At 37.4% G+C, this 17,753-nt stretch overlaps 1 protein-coding gene across 1 annotated transcript; it reads left to right on the plus strand.

The window, feature by feature from the left end:
- The first annotated feature begins 467 nt into the window (after window positions 1-467).
- Window positions 468-17,701, plus strand: nadsyn1 (NAD synthetase 1). The gene is made up of 21 exons (XM_077519331.1): window positions 468-774; window positions 1,997-2,057; window positions 4,075-4,191; window positions 5,573-5,626; window positions 6,357-6,446; window positions 7,086-7,137; window positions 7,217-7,305; window positions 7,414-7,531; window positions 8,251-8,382; window positions 9,489-9,560; window positions 11,166-11,290; window positions 11,364-11,412; window positions 11,539-11,641; window positions 11,844-12,012; window positions 13,072-13,207; window positions 13,302-13,408; window positions 14,346-14,477; window positions 14,961-15,030; window positions 15,676-15,804; window positions 17,284-17,460; window positions 17,552-17,701. Exons 1-21 carry the CDS (start codon window positions 690-692, stop codon window positions 17,576-17,578), a joined length of 2,094 nt encoding a protein of 697 aa, XP_077375457.1. The 5' UTR covers window positions 468-689; the 3' UTR covers window positions 17,579-17,701.
- The last annotated feature ends 52 nt before the right edge of the window (window positions 17,702-17,753 follow it).

Consider the following 17,753-nt stretch of genomic DNA (forward strand, 5'->3'; position numbering starts at 1 on the left):
CTTCTCTCACCATCAAGGTTTTCTGGCTAAAGAGGAGACTATATCAACAACAGAAACCTGTTTGCTTTGCGTAGAGTGGCTTAAGCCAGAGTATAGATATTGTCTTTTTTCTTTTCTTTTCTTTTTTTTTTACCTATTTGGCTGGTATCAGAATGAAAAAAAAAGTATAGCCGATTTCCTGCCAGCAAACCATGGCATGTCTTGCTACTTGCTAAGTACCCAGCCATAGCAAACATAGAACTTTTATTATTAGCTAGCATTAGTACCTTACTAGGTATTACATATAGCAATAAATTAAACTCATATTATTACATTTGGCTGAAGTTGTGTCATGCTGTGACAAGTTTGAAAATAGGAATTAAAAATTAATTACAGGCATAAGATAGGGCCTAAAAGGGATCAAATGTCATGACAGTCTAAATCCCATGAGGTCTGTCTTCAAGTATTAAAAGTTTGGTCCATCTTCAAGCAGCAAGGGAATTAACCTTCACCCATCGCTCCATTTTCCACATTCAAAATGGGCGACGTCATTGATGTACAAAACAGCGCTCAAGGTGTTATCTATGTTTGTATGTATATGTGTGGCTACATGTCGTAACCGCTGTAAAGAAATAGATCTCTTGGGTAGTTATTTAATCCTAGTGTGTGCTAACGGAGCAGTACGCTGAGTAATAATTAGCTGAAGAGAAATGGGAAGGAAAGTCACTCTTGCTACGTGTTCGTTGGATCAGTGGGCGTTGGAGTTTGACGGCAACTTTGAGAGAATACTAAAAAGTAAGTCAGACCTGTATCCGTATTCAGATGAGCAATTTTCTTGGCTTTTGTTGCACCTTTATCACAATCGTTATCATTATTAATTAAAAACAAACAAAGAAAAACACGGTGCATATCGTGTTTTTGTGTTATCTGCGTGGAATGTGAGAAGTGTGGTGCTCGTGACATATGACATAATTCCCCCATGGAACTGTTTTGTTAAGTTGGTTCACGGGGAAGGTTTTAGTGTGACGTACTTTAAGTTATTTTTCCTGTTTGGCTTTTTGGAGTGATTTTCAGTAGTCTTTTGCGACACACCCCCTTGCGTCTCCTTGGCTTCGGCACCACAGTTTCGTGTTTTGTGCTACGCCTCCGTTCAATATGACACGATTGTTTTTTGTTTTGTTTTTCTTTTTGTGTGGCTGCTGTTTTAGTTTGTTTGTTTGACAATGAAATGTCTTCTCTTGTCCTTTAGTATCTGAGCGAGATGACTCGGAAATACTTGCAGAGTAGGAAAACTTGTTCGATTCACAGATATGAATACAAGCCACGGATTTGAATATGATTTCATATGTAAATCCGTGACAGAAGCCTTGTTGATGTTTCTTCTCAAATCAACCAAATCTCCAACATGTGAATCTCCTATCCTTTATGACCATAGAGCGACTTAGATTAGATGTCGCCTCGGTTGATTCAAGACTTGCAGACCTAGCCGCCATCTTGAACCGGGAGACCCCGGCTATCTTGATCTTTCACTTGTACTCTTGTACTGAGGTAACTTATGGAAGCCCATTCCCGCCATTAGTTTTAATCAAATCCCAGTATTTTCTATCAGACCTCCATGCGGCATACGCAAGCCCTCCAACGGCGAGCAAAGTCTGAAACAGTTGACAAACATGAAGACCATAGCACACTCAATGAGAATCTAAAAGTTGATTTTATGAAAGTATTATAGAATTGTACTTGATAACATTTATTATAATGATATGATTTGTGGCGTTATAGACCCTTCTAGTGTGACGTCACGTTTAAGTGCACCCCTTGCGGTGGAGGGCAAGGCGTCAATTCAAGTGTTTTGTGCTTGTCACTTGACATAAGTGGTTTATTTATTTTTATTTTTATTTTTTTTACCACAATCAACCAAGACTTTGCAGAACGCTATCAACAAAGCACAACAATATCGTAGTTTAAAAAGTCATCTTTTATCTTTATCTTGTCATTTGTTGTTCTTTGTCTTCTACAGGTATTGAGATTGCTAAAGAAAATGGAGCCAAATACAGACTGGGCCCAGAACTTGAAATCTGGTGGGATTTATTAAAATGCCCTAATTTGATGTCATGTAATAATAGTGCTGTGTGATAATGAACATTTTATATCCTGATCTACTGTGACGTTCCTGCCCCCCACCCCCCCTTTCCCTGCTTCCGCTCCATTTCAATGAGCATTTAAATCACAGCTTTTCACAATTATGTAATTGCATGCTGTCAAACCGCGATTCAATTGCATATACAATTAGTTGTTCAGCCCTATTTGGCAGTAAAAGTTAAATTCCAACTTAAATTTTGCAGAGGCAGTAACTGGTTAAATGATTTTTATTTATTTATTTATTTTATTATTATTATTATTTTATGAAAATAACACGTGTTAACTCATTAACACTTAACTCATTCGCTCCCAGCCATTTTCACTGAAGCAGCTGTTTTACTGGATTTTGACTGATTTTGCAAGGCCCACAGAATATTGTGTTCTATTTATTATACAAACATGGAACCTACTGAAAGAAAGATTAGTCTCTTCTTTCACCAGGAAAAAAAAAGTATATTTCTATCTGTTTCCGTTTTGCAGCAATTAGCATGAGACTATAGCTAAGTTTCACCATTATTCTCAAATCTGTTTAAAACTGTGGGGGAAACTGCTTGTTGCAACATGGCCCTGGTTGATCTCTTATACTCTTCTGCTGGCCGTTTTTGTAATCGCTACCATTGCTTCAAGCTTTCTCTTCAGTTCAGAGGCTGCATCAAAGCCTTCTGCATGCTGTAGCATAAAAACAAAAGTGAAAGTGAAAGTGAAAGTGAGGTGAACGGCAACATTTAGCGTGAAAGGGGCGGCAAAGTTGAATGTAATAGAACAGAATGACTTTATGAAGAATCAGGCTAAATGTTGCCTTATATTCCTCCGTGAAAACAGCCTATTGTAGCTACATTATGCTAACGGAATGTGAACGGTACTACTGAATGGCCATAACATTCACGGCCATATCACACTAAGTAATGAATGGGTCTATATGTTTTTCACAATCGTCACTTCCATAAATGACAGCCCAACTTTCGGCTAACGCACAATGACGCTAGCCTGGGGGCGACATACACTAATAATGACTAGAATCAGGTTGACGTCCGTCGAGCGGGGTGACTACAATATGTAACTGCATATTAACATCGGAATGAGGTCCAATTAATTGACGTAATTTGCACATCGTTTTGGAGTACAGCACAGGACTGGACTTCGACCGACTAAAGCAATATGATCTGCACGTCCCGTGGACATCAATTGTTTAGTGGGGATCGAGAGTCTCATTCCGTGAAGTGGCCAGCTTTGTATAACATTATAAAACTTGTTACCTCTGAAAACATAGTTTAATTGGATATGAAGAGCCCAGTCTTCAGTATTGAGGTCGTGCATGTACGAGTGCGCGCAACGTGTACGAGCGTGCAGTTTGTTTTCGGCCACAGGTGGCAGTAGCGATTTGAAATTTTAAATCTTACATATAGCTGCTTTAAGTGTTAGACAAACATTGGCAGCATGGATGATATAAAAATGTTTACATAATTCTAATTCAATAATCGTACATATAGATTAAAAAGATTCTGAATTGTCATAAAGTGCAATACGTCAGGTATTTCATAAATATAAGAAAATACTTTTAAATTCACGTGAACAGTAAACTTCAAGAAAATGGTAAAATAAAATAAAAAAGTCCTTTAAAATTTCTATTTTCTTAGGAATTTATGGGAAAAAAAAGAATAAAATAATTGATTCATAGTTTTATGAATCGATATCATGTTTGAAAAGGAAAATCGATTCGATGTTGATTATTCAAATTTTTTTTTAACCCAGCCCCAATTTCTCCATTTAGAAAAAAAACTGTAAATTATACAATGAATAAAATATTAAGAAAAATAAAATCAAACAAATATCAATTGACCAAAGTTGTCAGTGTGTGATTTTCTTGAAATGTCTCAGCCAAAACATTGAGCTTTTTTTTTTTTTTTTGCCTTACCTTTCTTTTAATATCTCTTTTGTAATTCCTCATTTTTGCAGTGGCTATGGTTGTGCAGACCATTTTTATGAATCGGATACATTGCTGCACTCTTTTGAAGTCCTCAAGAAGCTTCTAGAATGTCCCACCACGCAAGACATTATTTGTGACGTGGGAATGTAAGTATTCATCTTTTGAAAAAGAAAAAAATAAATGCTGAACTGAAGAAATTCAATGACCTGTTATGAAGGAAGTCCTCACTATTTGTCTTGTATGATAAATAAGGATGGGCGAGTACCGATACCAGGTATCGGTATCGGGCCGATACCAGCCTTTTTTCAAGTACTCGAGTACTCGTGACGCAGACGAGTACAAGCGACCGATGGCAGAGGGGGAAGACGTTAAGTGAGTCCTCCTTGCCTGTAACTGGCGCTAGCTTGCAGCAGTTTTTCACCAAAACTTCACCGGTTTGGAAATACTTCAAAATTGTGAATCTTAAACTAAAAGAGCATTATTGTATTTTGTTTTGAGCGTTAAGACTATTGAAGAGTGACTGTGCTGTTTTTATTTATTTTTTTGTCAAAATTAAAGGAAATATATTTGTTTAAAAATATCTTTTAGTGATTTTTTTATTTTTCAAAATGTACTATTGCTTTCGGCAGTTGGTATCGGTGAGCACTGAGGGTCTGAGTATCGGTATCGGTCTGAAAAAAAGTGGTATCGAACATCCCTAAATTTCAGTATTGCTGTTGCTGGTTTATATGTTCAATAAACAAACAAACAACAATCATTTTGTAAATATCACAGACATTGACACTTAAAAAGACCTTAATTGGACATGCCTAAAATTTGTGTCAGCGTACATAGGTGCATGCTACCTTCAGCACTGCTCTGTTTCCTTCAGTTGTTTCGGTGTAATGAAGAAAAAAATAGTGTTTCATCCAAATTTCCTCCTTTTTCTTGCCTTGAAGTTGGATAATCTGACTTCCATTTATGAACACCAGTATGTTTGTATTTTAAAGCTGCACTTTGTAACAATTTGCCCTAAACTATCTTTACAATACCCTTTAATTCAAATGTATGTGTTTACTTTTAATGCCGTGTAGACAATAATTAATTAAAGGGTTGTATGCAATTTAAAAAGTAAATACTTTTCTTAAAACTGTAATTATGGCCGGACAGTAGTACATGATGAATGTAAAAAAAAAAATGAAGAGGTTACGTCATCTGTTTGTGATTGGTAGCTTTTTGTCAAGTGCTGTGGTTTCTTGCAATTCAAATTAGAGGCACAAGATGGAGCCAGAGATGGCTTTATTTATTGGCTTTATTTACGGTATTTAATTTTTTTTCTCCCAGATCAATTTTATCATGTAATACTTGAATGTAAAAAAAGAATGTAATACTGTTAGGTCATCATGACAGTTTTCACAATTTTTTTTTTTTTTTTTTTTATGGGGCAAATTGCAAACTTACACTTTAAGCAAAAGGATGGGAGTTTCTTCCATATTCAAATTCCACTCCTGCTTGTGTTATAGTGTTCTGAGTGTTATATTCCCTCAGGCCCATCATGCATCGCAATGTACGCTACAACTGCCGAGTGATTTTTCTCAACAGGTAAGTTATTTTGCAACCCCAAATCAGATAATACATAAAAAATAAACTGTGTTAGGTAGGCATGGCTTAGGTAGGTAGATTCAAATGCAGATGAAAAAAATGTATCAACAGGAAAAACTTTAAGATTGTTTAAGATGATTATTAAGCTGTATTAAGTTGATGAGGGTTTTGTACGGATAATGTTTCCAATGGTTTGGTGCACCCAGTCCCCCTCACGTTTATTTTTCTAAATGGTGGATGGAGTGATTCTTTTTTTTTTTTTTTTTTTGGAGTGTTTGGAACCACTTTGATGTTGGTCTGATTGAGATAATTGAATATAAATGGTTAATTTTTGGTAAATTGTCATCAACTATTCATCCCATAATAAGATGGGTATCTATTGTAGACATTGAGCATTTCAAGTCGGCACAGATCTTTTCCAGATGTGGAATGTGATTCAGATTGATAAATCTGACAGCTATTAATGCTATTTAATATTCCCTGTTGGAATGGGGTAACCTGGGTCTTAATCTGCAGGATTTTATAAATTTGACATTTTTTGAAGTGTTGTTGATTTTGACCAATTGATAGTCTTACAGTTGTGAAAATGCATTAATGAGGTTAAATATTATTTCAAGTGTTGATTTGGGTTCTTCTACATAAAGTGGACTTATCTTACGCTTTTTAACCCAACTGAATGAAAATGTAGATGGAACTAAATAACTAACTCATTTATTCTCTATCCTGTTAGAAAAATCTTACTGATCCGGCCAAAGATGCTGATGGCCAACCATGGCGTCTACAGAGAGATGCGTTGGTTCTCACCGTGGACAAAATTTCGGTTGGTAAACAAAAAGCCAAAAGGACTGTGAAATGATATGACTCAGTTGCACTTTAAGATACAGTGATTTAATCTAAAAAAAAAAGAAGCTATGGCTAAATGTTTCACAATTTGTCAAAGGTAGTACCTGGCAAATTTGGTAGTGCCTCGAGGACGAAGGGGCCACAACCGCTCCCTCATGCGCAGAAAGCAAAAGATATAGTTAATTAATAGGGCTGTGCAAATCGATCCAAGCATCGATAGACATGAAACAAAAGTGAGTATCGTATTGATACCAACAAGCCAGTATCGATCCTTGACATTGATTTCATTTGTTTTCTCATGGGTCCTTTCGCCTAATCCCTTTGTAGTGCTTGCCCACCAGTGCTAGGTGGCACTGGCTGTACAAAATATATATATATACATATATGAGAGACACAGGAGACAGACATTTTACACACATATATTGGCTTACCCTTGCCTGACCTGTCAATCATTCACAATCACATTCTTTCTGTAGTCCTCATTAACATATTTGATTTTGGACTGTGGGAGTAAGCCTATTTACCTGTTTACCTATAAAGTATCAGTGTAACATATTTCACCTTTGTAATACAGATACAAACATACTTGCGAAAAACCTTCTTTTATATGTTCTAGGACAGTAGAGGAGTACTTTCTGCCAAGAATGATCCAGCAGGTCACAGGGCAGGTAAATCTCACCTACATAAAGCTATGACATGCAATTTTGTACTTTCAACATAGTGCCAAACTGCCTCTGTGCTCATCAGGACACAGTCCCATTTGGAGACTGTGTGCTTTCCACCAAGGATACCTGTATTGGTACAGAGATGTGTGAAGAGTTATGGCACCCCTCTAGGTAACGTTTTTTTTTTTGTTTTTTTTTGCCACTATTGACACATTTGTAATTTCAAAGCAGCAATAGCTTTTGATCAATTTCTCTGTAATTCATGACTCTTTTATTTAGCCCTCACAGTCAGATGGGTCTTGATGGGGTTGAAATCTTTACAAATTCCTCTGCGAGCCACCATGAGCTCCGCAAAGCAGACCAAAGACTCAACTTGATCAAGTCAGCCACCACTAAGGTAGATAACTGAAAAACATTTGAGTTTAACATGACAAAAGATGACAAGGAAACAGTCAGTCAACATTTCACCTTTTATCTTCAGTGTTTTTACATGTCGATCAGTTCTGTGACTTCTATCATTTTTAATCAGATCAATATTTCCCATTAAATTAAATTGAAATGCCATGAATCGGTTGCACTGCAAAAAACAAAAACAAATGGTAAGCCTCTTGCCAAGCTGCCGCACCCTTGTCAGAATCTTGCTTTGCTGTATTGTGGCGCTCTGTAACGTGCACTAGCAGTGGCTGATTGGTGCACTGACTTTCTGCTGTCGTAGTACGAGAACCCAGTCGACAAATTTACTTAATACGTCACATGCAAAAGCAGCACAAGCATACACACAGCTAAAGTTAAAAAAATAATAATAATATGAAAAGACCTCCTCTCAAAACATTTAATCTATAATGATAGTTTCTTGAGGGTTTCAATACTTTCACTCACCTAAAAATCTTTCATATCAAATAATGCTGTAACTAGATAATGGGTGGATATATACTATTCTGTTTCTTATCCAGATGTAACTATCTAAAAATCAAAGCTGAACTGTATATAGTAATAAAGGATTTATTGACAAGAGTATTGGATCTATCCATTGGGCTATCCATAGAATTGATAAATTTGCATAGCCCTCGTGATTGTCATTCTACTACATTCTGTGTATTTTGGGTGTACTTACAGAGTGGAGGTATCTACCTGTATGCAAATCAGAGGGGTTGTGATGGAGACCGACTATATTATGATGGTTGTGCCATGGTGGTCGTTAACGGGGACGTTGTGGCACATGGAGCACAGTTTTCCTTAAATGAGGTGGTAAGTCTGGGAATTAACAGTTCATCATATTTCTTGAGGTGGGATGTCATCTTATTTATGCTCACATTCACGATGGATAATTGTGTCTTCAATTATATTATATTATGAAATAAAAACTGACTTCATAAAGCGTTTTCTTATCTTATAAAACCTTGAAAATAAATTAAATGTCATTATTTAAAAAAAAAAAGTATAAATAATCATTATGAAATATTTAATCAAAATAAAATATGTTACATATTAAAGAATAGCACAACACTTTTCATAATAATACTAACACCTCATTTTAAAATTTAATGGCCATATTACATAATTGTCTGGTATTTATCAAAAGGATAGTTATTTCAAAAGGCCTTTTTATTTATTGAATTTTGACACTTTTGGGCTTCCATACACCATATTAAATGTATTGTTGTTACCCTTGTCATAGGCGTTTGTGCTGCTAGTTCAGGTACATAAAAGTGGGAAAAAATGTTGGGGACCACTGAGTTAAAGGATCATCTGCGGTCAAAATTAATAGTGTGATTAATCTGCGTTAATACATGATTAATGCAATATTTTTTTGTGATTAATTAATGACTTAATAACTTTGAAAGCACTAATAAATAGCACTGCAAGACTTGTGTCAAACTAACTTCGATGGCATTTTGACCACACATAAAGGGGAAATAAATCAAGATTGTAAAAACTTGTCAAACCTTTGTATGATCAAATTTGAAAGCACTCAACGGCAAGAAAGGAGGTAAATCCTCATAGCAGCGTCACCAAGTTGACAAAAAAAAACAAGACTCGTGCCCTTCATTGGCAATCCAACATGTCCACCTCACGCATGTACATCATGTCCTTTTCATCAAAGTGACTGGGTGGAAAGTTGACGGATATATATATATTTTGCCCTCCTTGCCATTGCAGGCTATTAATGCTGTGCAACTACTCTCCTGCCCCTGGAGGATGTGTTCAGAGAAATAGTCACGTGATGTCCGGTTCTCTGTCACTAGATTTTTCTTACAACCGCCCTCTTGGAAAAAATAAACTTCACTGAAAATCTTGTTTGGAAAGAATATCGGTTCATGTCAAATCCAGTACTTGTCACTGCTTGTTTTTAGGAGGTGGTAACAGCCACTTTGGACCTCGAGGACGTGCGCTGCTATAGAGGAGACTCATGTCAGCAGCAGATGGTGAGAAACCTTTATAAACTATATTGCTTCAAGGCTAACACTTGGGGTCACAACTTCATGTGTAGTTATTTAAGCTGGTGATTCGACGTCCTTGGGTTAGGGTTAGAGCATTCCACTCAAATTAATTTCTGAAATCAGCTGTTTACTTTCCTTGTACCGCATGCACTCGGCTCAGTTTTTTTTGGGGCACTCCGAATAACCAAACGGTAAATTTGAACAATGTTCCGAATTTCCCATTGGGCTGAGTGGAGCAGTGTGTTCAGACCGTATTCCCGAACACACCCACGATGAGAGACCGGAGATTTGTGGGGCGATGAGCTCTAACGTTCATGGTCTTAGTATTTGTAAAACAAATTTCCCATTTAAAAAAATAAAAATAGCAAGAAAACCTGTAAAATAGTGAGGGGAAAAAGAAAAAAAGAAACCATAAATTGTCATGTTTAAAGCAGAAAATCCTCTTGGACATAGGATATAAGAACACAGACTGAGTCAAACCTGGTCTGGCTTGTTAAAAAAAATCCTTCTGACCCAAAGAGCCTCTCTCCTTCCTCCTTATTATCGCTCAAGAAGGGTGTGTTTTACATGCCTACACAAACTCATTACAGCTGCAGGAAACTACAGGTAACCTCCCCGCAGGTTGGAGAATTTCCACTAACCAACATTCTAATACCTTCTTACTACACTATATCCATCCATCCATCCATCCATCCATTTTCATAATTCATAAAAGGGCCATGGGGGTGCTGGAGCCTATCCCAGCTGGTTTCTGGCCGTACACCCTGGACTGGCTGCCAGCCAATCGCAGGGCACACAGAGACAAACAACCATCCACACTCACAAGCACACCTAGGGACAATTCAGAGTGCTCAATAAACCTGCCATGCATGTCTTTTGGAATGTGGGAGGAGACTGGAGTACCCGGAGAAGACCCACGCAAGCACGGTGAGAACATGCAAACTCCACCCAGGAAAGACCAAGCCTGGACTCAATCTCTGGGATGTGGACGTGCTAACCAGTCAGCCACTGTGCCGCCACTACACTAGGTCGATTAAGTAAAAACATACATTTTACATCACAAGTTATTTGAAAATGTTTCCCGCAGTGTGACCCATAATCAGTACAACCCAAGTGAAAATAAATGAAATATTAAATAATAATTTTACCTTTGAACAATGAGATCCCTCTAATGCTCTGGAAGCTTTGTAAGGGCTATTGCTTGTAATGTAAGATGGGATTGCAAAATTATTATAGGAACTTAAATAATTAATTAAATAATTAATTATAAACACAGCCACCTCCCCAGAATTACGATGGTTTGCAATTTTGTGCTCAATTGTTTATTTTCCCTTCCCCTCTCCAAAAGATTTCATTATTTTTCAGTTGAGTTGCATTTGTTATTGTTAACATTATGGTGGAAAATGTTTGTTTTACCTTGGTCTCATTTTTTCAAAAAAACTGGCAGTTAGACAGGGGTGTGTAAAGTTTTTCACAGCCATTGTACACATCTCATTCATTTGAGGAAAGCACCCAGCATTACATCACTGCACAAACGGCACTTTCATGTATGTAATAATATTGCTTGCTGTTTGTGCTTCTCTGACCCAGGGAAGCGAATCCACACCATTTTATAGGATCAAAGTAGACTTTTCTCTATCCAGTAATGATGATATCTGCCTCCCCACCTACCAACCGATAACATGGCACTTGCATACACCAGAGGAAGAAATCAGGTACACAGCATTTTTTTGGACCTGCATGTGGCACGTGTAGCTGTTCAGTGAAACACTTCTTTGTTGATTCCAGCCTCGGCCCAGCCTGCTGGCTATGGGACTACTTAAGGAGGAGTGGACAGGTGAGATTGAAAGCATATAGGATATGTATCATGCTGCATAAAATGATTTTCTTTCATTTTGCCTGTCCACAAGCAATATGTCTTGGTAATACTTAACTTATGTGATGAATTTGTTCTATCTCTTAGGGTGGCTTTCTGTTGCCATTGAGTGGAGGTGTTGATAGCTCCTCAGTTGCCTGTATTGTCTACTCTATGTGTGTGCTCGTCTGCCACGCTATAGAAAATGGCAGTAAGTAGATTTTCCTTTTTACATTTTTAATTGTGACCAGTGTTACTTTAGACAATCATTATTCATTCATAAAAGAATTATGTATTAGACAAACATAATTCATCCATAAAAAAAATGTATTTATTTAGATACATTAACAGATAGTGTAGTTTGACATTGAGAAATAAAGCCATACTTTCCTTTGATCTTTTCACCCTCTTAGATAATCAGGTACTGGAAGACGTTCGCAGGTTAACTGGAGATGAAAACTTCTCTCCTCGGGACCCAAGGGAGCTCTGTGGTCGTATCTTTACTACTTGCTACATGGGCAGTGAAAACTCATCAGTGGACACTTGCAACCGTGCCAAAGAGTTGGCCAGTCAGATTGGGAGGTTTGCAAGATTACAAGTTTTTAGTGTACTGTAACACAGTATTTACATGAAACATGGCAGAAAAACAGTGTGTGACTTGCTGTTCAAAGCAAATGTAGGCAAATGTAAATATAATTGTAACGATTATTGACTGTTTGTAACTTTTGCAAACTTATCACAAAGGAATTTAATTTCTTTGTCCTGGACATGCCACCATGGGGTTTGGAGCGCGCTTTTATTGTATGGCAGCAACATTTGAAAAATGACCCCTTAAGAAAAGTGGCCCTCCTGTTTATGTATACATTTGCACTTTAGAGCTATGTAGGTTGCAAATTTTCTTGTAATCTGCTCAGTAAGAAGAAAACATTTGGAAAAGTGGAAAATTTATATTAGGCATCTTTATATTACAAATGGGCGGTGGTTAGCATGGCCGTCTCCCAGTACTGGCTCCCAGGCTCCGGCCTTCCTGGGTGGAGTTTGCATGTTCTCCCCGTGCCCGCGTGGGTCTTCTCCAGGTACTCCGGTCTCCTCCCACATTCCAAAGACATGCATGGCAGGTTAATTGGGCGCTCCGAATTGTCCCTCGGTGTGCTTGTGAGTGTGGATGATTGTTCGTCTCGGTGTGCCCTGCGATTGGCTGGCAACCAGTTCAGGGTGTACCCCGCCTACTGCCCATGGCCAGCTGAGATAGGCTCCAGCACCCCCCGCGACCCTTGTGAGGACTAAGTGGTCAAGAAAATGGATGGATGGATATTTGGATTTGATAGCCAAAGACAATCAATATGAGAGAAGAGATCAAAGGTTCAGATTTTATCTGGAGGCTGGGTATTATGTTGTAAGATATGTTTGTATGAAATGGTTTTAAACTGTTTTAGGACGATATAGCAGTATGTTTACAGTTTAAACTATTAATATAAGCAGTTACAAAACTTGGGGAGGGGTGTTGGTTAACTTAAACAATTAGGAATGACTTGGCATTAGACATCAAAAGGCATAACATGTTTCTGCAAATTTGTTTTCATACAATTGTTACTATTAAATGTCAGAAATTAATTGTTTATAAATGTATTGTGTTTTCAGCATACATATGAACATAAATATAGACATGGCAGTAAAAGGCATTCTGGGTATTTTCTCAATGGTTACTGGGAGGTGGCCTCAATTCCGTGCCAATGGAGGAAGCCACAGGGAAAACTTGGCGCTGCAGAATGTACAGGTTTGTCATTCGCTCGGACTGCATGAAGTGTTCTACCAGCAGATATTTGATGTAAATCACACAAAATGTTTGTGTACATGCATTGTGTTCATAGGCAAGGGTAAGGATGGTCCTGGCTTACTTGTTAGCCCAACTGAGTCTGTGGAGTAGAGGAAAACCAGGTGGATTACTGGTGCTTGGCTCAGCCAATGTAGATGAGAGGTAATGACTCATTATACTACAGAATTCTAGACCTTCTCTGAAAAGTAGTAGGCTATTTATTCTCTGCATGTAACCCTCATGTTATGTTGTGGGTCAAACTGACCCATTTGAAAGTTCAAAGTAAATGTTGACAGTAGTTTTTTTCGGTATAGACGTCTACTTGGCTTATTAGGTATATTCAACATCTAAAGTGTGATCTGTGAGAGGAAATATTGATTAGAATTGTTAGTGATGGAGTTAGAAAGATTAAAAAAAAAAAGTCGAATTTTTGTAAATTTCTGAAACTTTTTTTGATAATTAAGAAAAACTCAGGTCAAAATGACCCATGATTATTATTGCTCTTCCTGAGATGGGGAAAAGTAATCACAGGAGTGCAACTCAAACTTTCTTAGTGAAGTAGGATTCCACACAGACAAAATTTCTGAGACTTACACCAGTCATGACCCCGGGTCAAAGAGGAACAAATGTAACACATGGGTTGACAGCAAGCATTGAATTAGTTTTTTATTAGTAATGTGTGTCCACACACACACAAAAAAAAGAGTTTCTGACACTTTTGGGTAATTATAGTAATTAAATCATTTTGACCCATTGACATTTTTGCTGTTCCAAATAAATCAACATAACAATGAGGTATTGAATTTGGATTACACACATTTCTACAGTATGCATTTCAATTACACTATAGGCTTTACACTAGCCAGTAACACAGATGAGTAGTATGGGAACTCGAGGCTTCTCAGTTTGACTCTGACAAGAGAATATACATGAAGTTGACTTTTTGGTGAATACATAGTTTTGTCAAACCAGAGTGTATTGCTAAAATATTATCTACCAAAATAATAATATTTGCTGGAGAGTTTCTGAGCTACATTTACAAGCCCACTTACAGTGAGTCTCTCTCTGACTACTTGTTTTTTTTTTTTCTTTAAATCAGTCTGACAGGTTATTTTACTAAGTATGACTGCTCCAGTGCTGACATCAACCCAATTGGAGGGATTAGCAAAAATGACCTGAAGGGCTTCCTGCAGTACTGTGTGGAGAAATTTAAGCTCGCAGCTCTGAGAAGGTGAGGTTTACTGATCTACTTTGGGTAATAGAAAACTGAGTTGAGTACTTAACAAACTGCATCCCACTGATGGGCATTTGGCCTTAAACTGTATTCATGGCCTCTATTCGCCCCAGATGTGTCTGGCTCCTCAGAACATATTCTTTATGCAAAAGGTGGTATAAATGTTATTTTACACTTCTATTCTTATTATTGGATTAACAATACTGATAATAAATAAGTAATTGTATAAAACGTTTGAAGTATCTCAAAACATCTAGCATAGTGGTTCTTAACCTTGTTGGAGTTACCGAACCCCACCATTTTCATATGCGCATTCACCGAACCCTACTTTAGTGTAAAATAAAATATGATTTTTTTTCAAATTCAAGACATTGTTTTTCTACTGGTGCACAAAATGAACCGTGCAGAACAAAACCAACATGCAAATGCTGATTTAGAGTATCAGCATTTCAGTTTCTTAGTCATTTAATCTCATTACAGCATCTTGGCTGCTCCACCCACAGCTGAACTAGAGCCTCTGACTGACGGACAGGTGTCACAGACAGATGAGGTACGAAATTAGAAACTGTTCTCAATTAAACTTTGCCAGCTTCCTCCCAGTGCTTTAAACCTTTTTAGCTGATGATTATTTGCCTTTTTATTTGTGCTTTTGTTGCTGTGCAGATAAATTTTGGCCATTTTTATCTTTACACAAGTTTTTAAAAGTAGCTAAGTTATTTTAATTCATTTTAAATACTAAAAGATGCATTGTGAAGTTCAAAATGTTAATGTTATTTTTTTTTCTACATCATGCATGCTCCACTAATATCCAGATGAGAGCAAAGAGCCCTGACTATTTCACTGCGATTGCGCCTCACAGCTTGTATCTTCCCTTAACTAACTATTGTAACACATTGGTAACCTTGCCCCTGTCTCAACTTTTTTTTGGAATGTGTTGCACACATCAAATTCAAAATGAATGACTATTTGGATATTAATAAATAAAACAACATTCATCACCAGCTTGAAAAAGCAATAGCTTGTCTTTGTAGTGTATTCAATTGTGTATAGGTTAAAAGGATTTGCAAATCATTCTGTTTTTACTTATGTTTTACTCAACATCACAACGCCATGGAAATCGTGGTTTGTACAATTACTGCCTTATGAGCAGCTGAGTAAGTCTTCTCGTATTCTCTAATCTTTCACCTGGTTGCAGGCTGACATGGGGATGACATACTCTGAGTTATCAGTAATTGGACGACTAAGGAAGATCTCTAAATGCGGACCTTTCAGTATGTTCTGCAAACTCATTCACATGTGGAAGGATGTGCTGTCACCTACAGAGGTTAGTGAGCTGTAGCACACTAGTAGTATTGAACAGTATATGATGTATTAGTATATGATTCCATGAAGAATCAATTCCACACAACTTGAGTTTTTTAAACAAGCAAAAAAAAAAAAAAAAAAAACAAGTGCCATGACAGAAGTTACAGCACAACAACTACGGCACGCGGAGCAAGAAGAAAGGATTGGTGTACAACAACACCAGTGCGGTGGGCAGGGGGAGAGGAGGAGCTCATGACCAAGTAGAAGTGTACAGGGTAGATTTGATAAATGTGACAGCTAGACAGTCAAAACATCGCTGGTGTAGTGTACACACGTGCTGGCCAATGTACGTACATGCACATTTATATTTTCTTATGTTCTATAAAAAATAAAACGTTATTGAATGTTATTTTTAAGACTATTACAGAATTATAGACTGTGGTGTGAAAGTAGACAGAGAGATTTTTCATGACTGGCCCACAGCTGAAGGGATGACGTGCTGCTTTGTGGTTTAAAAACATGGTACTAAATAAATAGTCAAAAAGAAGTTTGCCTTTTTATTGATGTTTTTTGCCAATTAGTTACACAAACAGGATCAATAAACCATGCAAAACTTTATTGTTGATGAGAATACACCGCACGTCTGATGTACAGTGTTCCCTCGTTTTCCGCTGGGGTTAGGTTCCAAAAAATACCAGAAATCTGTGACGTTGTTAGCTTTATGTTTTAAATTTATTATACGTTTTAAGGCTCTAAAACCCCTCACCACACAGTTTATACACTTTTCCCCATGACAGCATTTACGTTTTCCCAGATTTCACTCTTGTTTAACATTCTCAATGTTCAAACGTTCATACATCTTATAAAATAGGTACATTACTGTTAAACAAAAAAAAAAAAAAAAAAAGCATGCAAAATTGCACTAAAAAAAATTCCGCAAAACAGCAAAGTCATAAAAAGTGAACCGCGTTATAGCGAGGGAACACTTAATTTCTTAAAATATGTCCTCCTTTTTGACTTTATGGTAGTGACCACCCTATGGCCAACGTAGCACTACCAAGCATTGTATTTAAGGACTGCTAGCAGTAATAATATTTGTAGGCTCGAGTTTTGTCAGCTAAAAATGTTAGAAAGATGAAAGTGAACTTCTTTTCACACTAAAAAATTGTGTCTGAACACAAGAAATTCCAAACTATCAAATTACTATGCATATAATAGTTGTTTTTGAGCATCCTTACCAGCAAATTGGACAAGCGCATAATACATAGTAGAGAGAAAACAATGCTTTTGGAGGGCGATTTGGGTGGGGTGGGGGGGCGTATTATATTCGAGACTGTATTGTAATGAAGAAATTACGATAGCAGATGCATTGTCATGTTTAATCTCATGTTATTTGCATAATGACTGTGAAAAATTGAATGGACACAAATATTAAAAACAGCAGTTCATGAATTTTGTGCATTTAAAAAAAAAGACTGCATGTTGCCTCATTTGTTAGGTCGCACAGAAGGTTAAGCATTTCTTCAGGATGTACTCCATAAACCGCCATAAGATGACAACGGTGACTCCATCCTATCATGCTGAGAGCTATAGCCCTGATGACAACCGCTTTGATCTTCGTCCTTTCCTCTACAACACACGCTGGAACTGGCAGTTTCGATCGATTGACACTCAGGTAACAAACAGTCTAATGCGTAAGACCCAGTTTTCTGTAACACTATATTATTTTATGCCATTAAGAGCTTATTCACTTTCTTTTTCCTCAGATATCACAGATGGCAGCAGAATTCTGAAGTGTGAAGTGTTGAGGGCATGCTATCCAGCTTCCCCTTGTTCCGGTCAGGATTTGACAACCAGTCCTCTCATGTTCCGTCCCGTCTTTTACTTGTTCCATATCAATAAAATTGTCCACAGTTCCCTCCTTGTCATGTCTCTGCACCTGGGTCCAACTATAAATCATGCTGTTTC

Source organism: Festucalex cinctus, chromosome 4 (genome assembly GCF_051991245.1).
Source record: "Festucalex cinctus isolate MCC-2025b chromosome 4, RoL_Fcin_1.0, whole genome shotgun sequence".
NCBI lineage: Eukaryota > Metazoa > Chordata > Actinopteri > Syngnathiformes > Syngnathidae > Festucalex > Festucalex cinctus.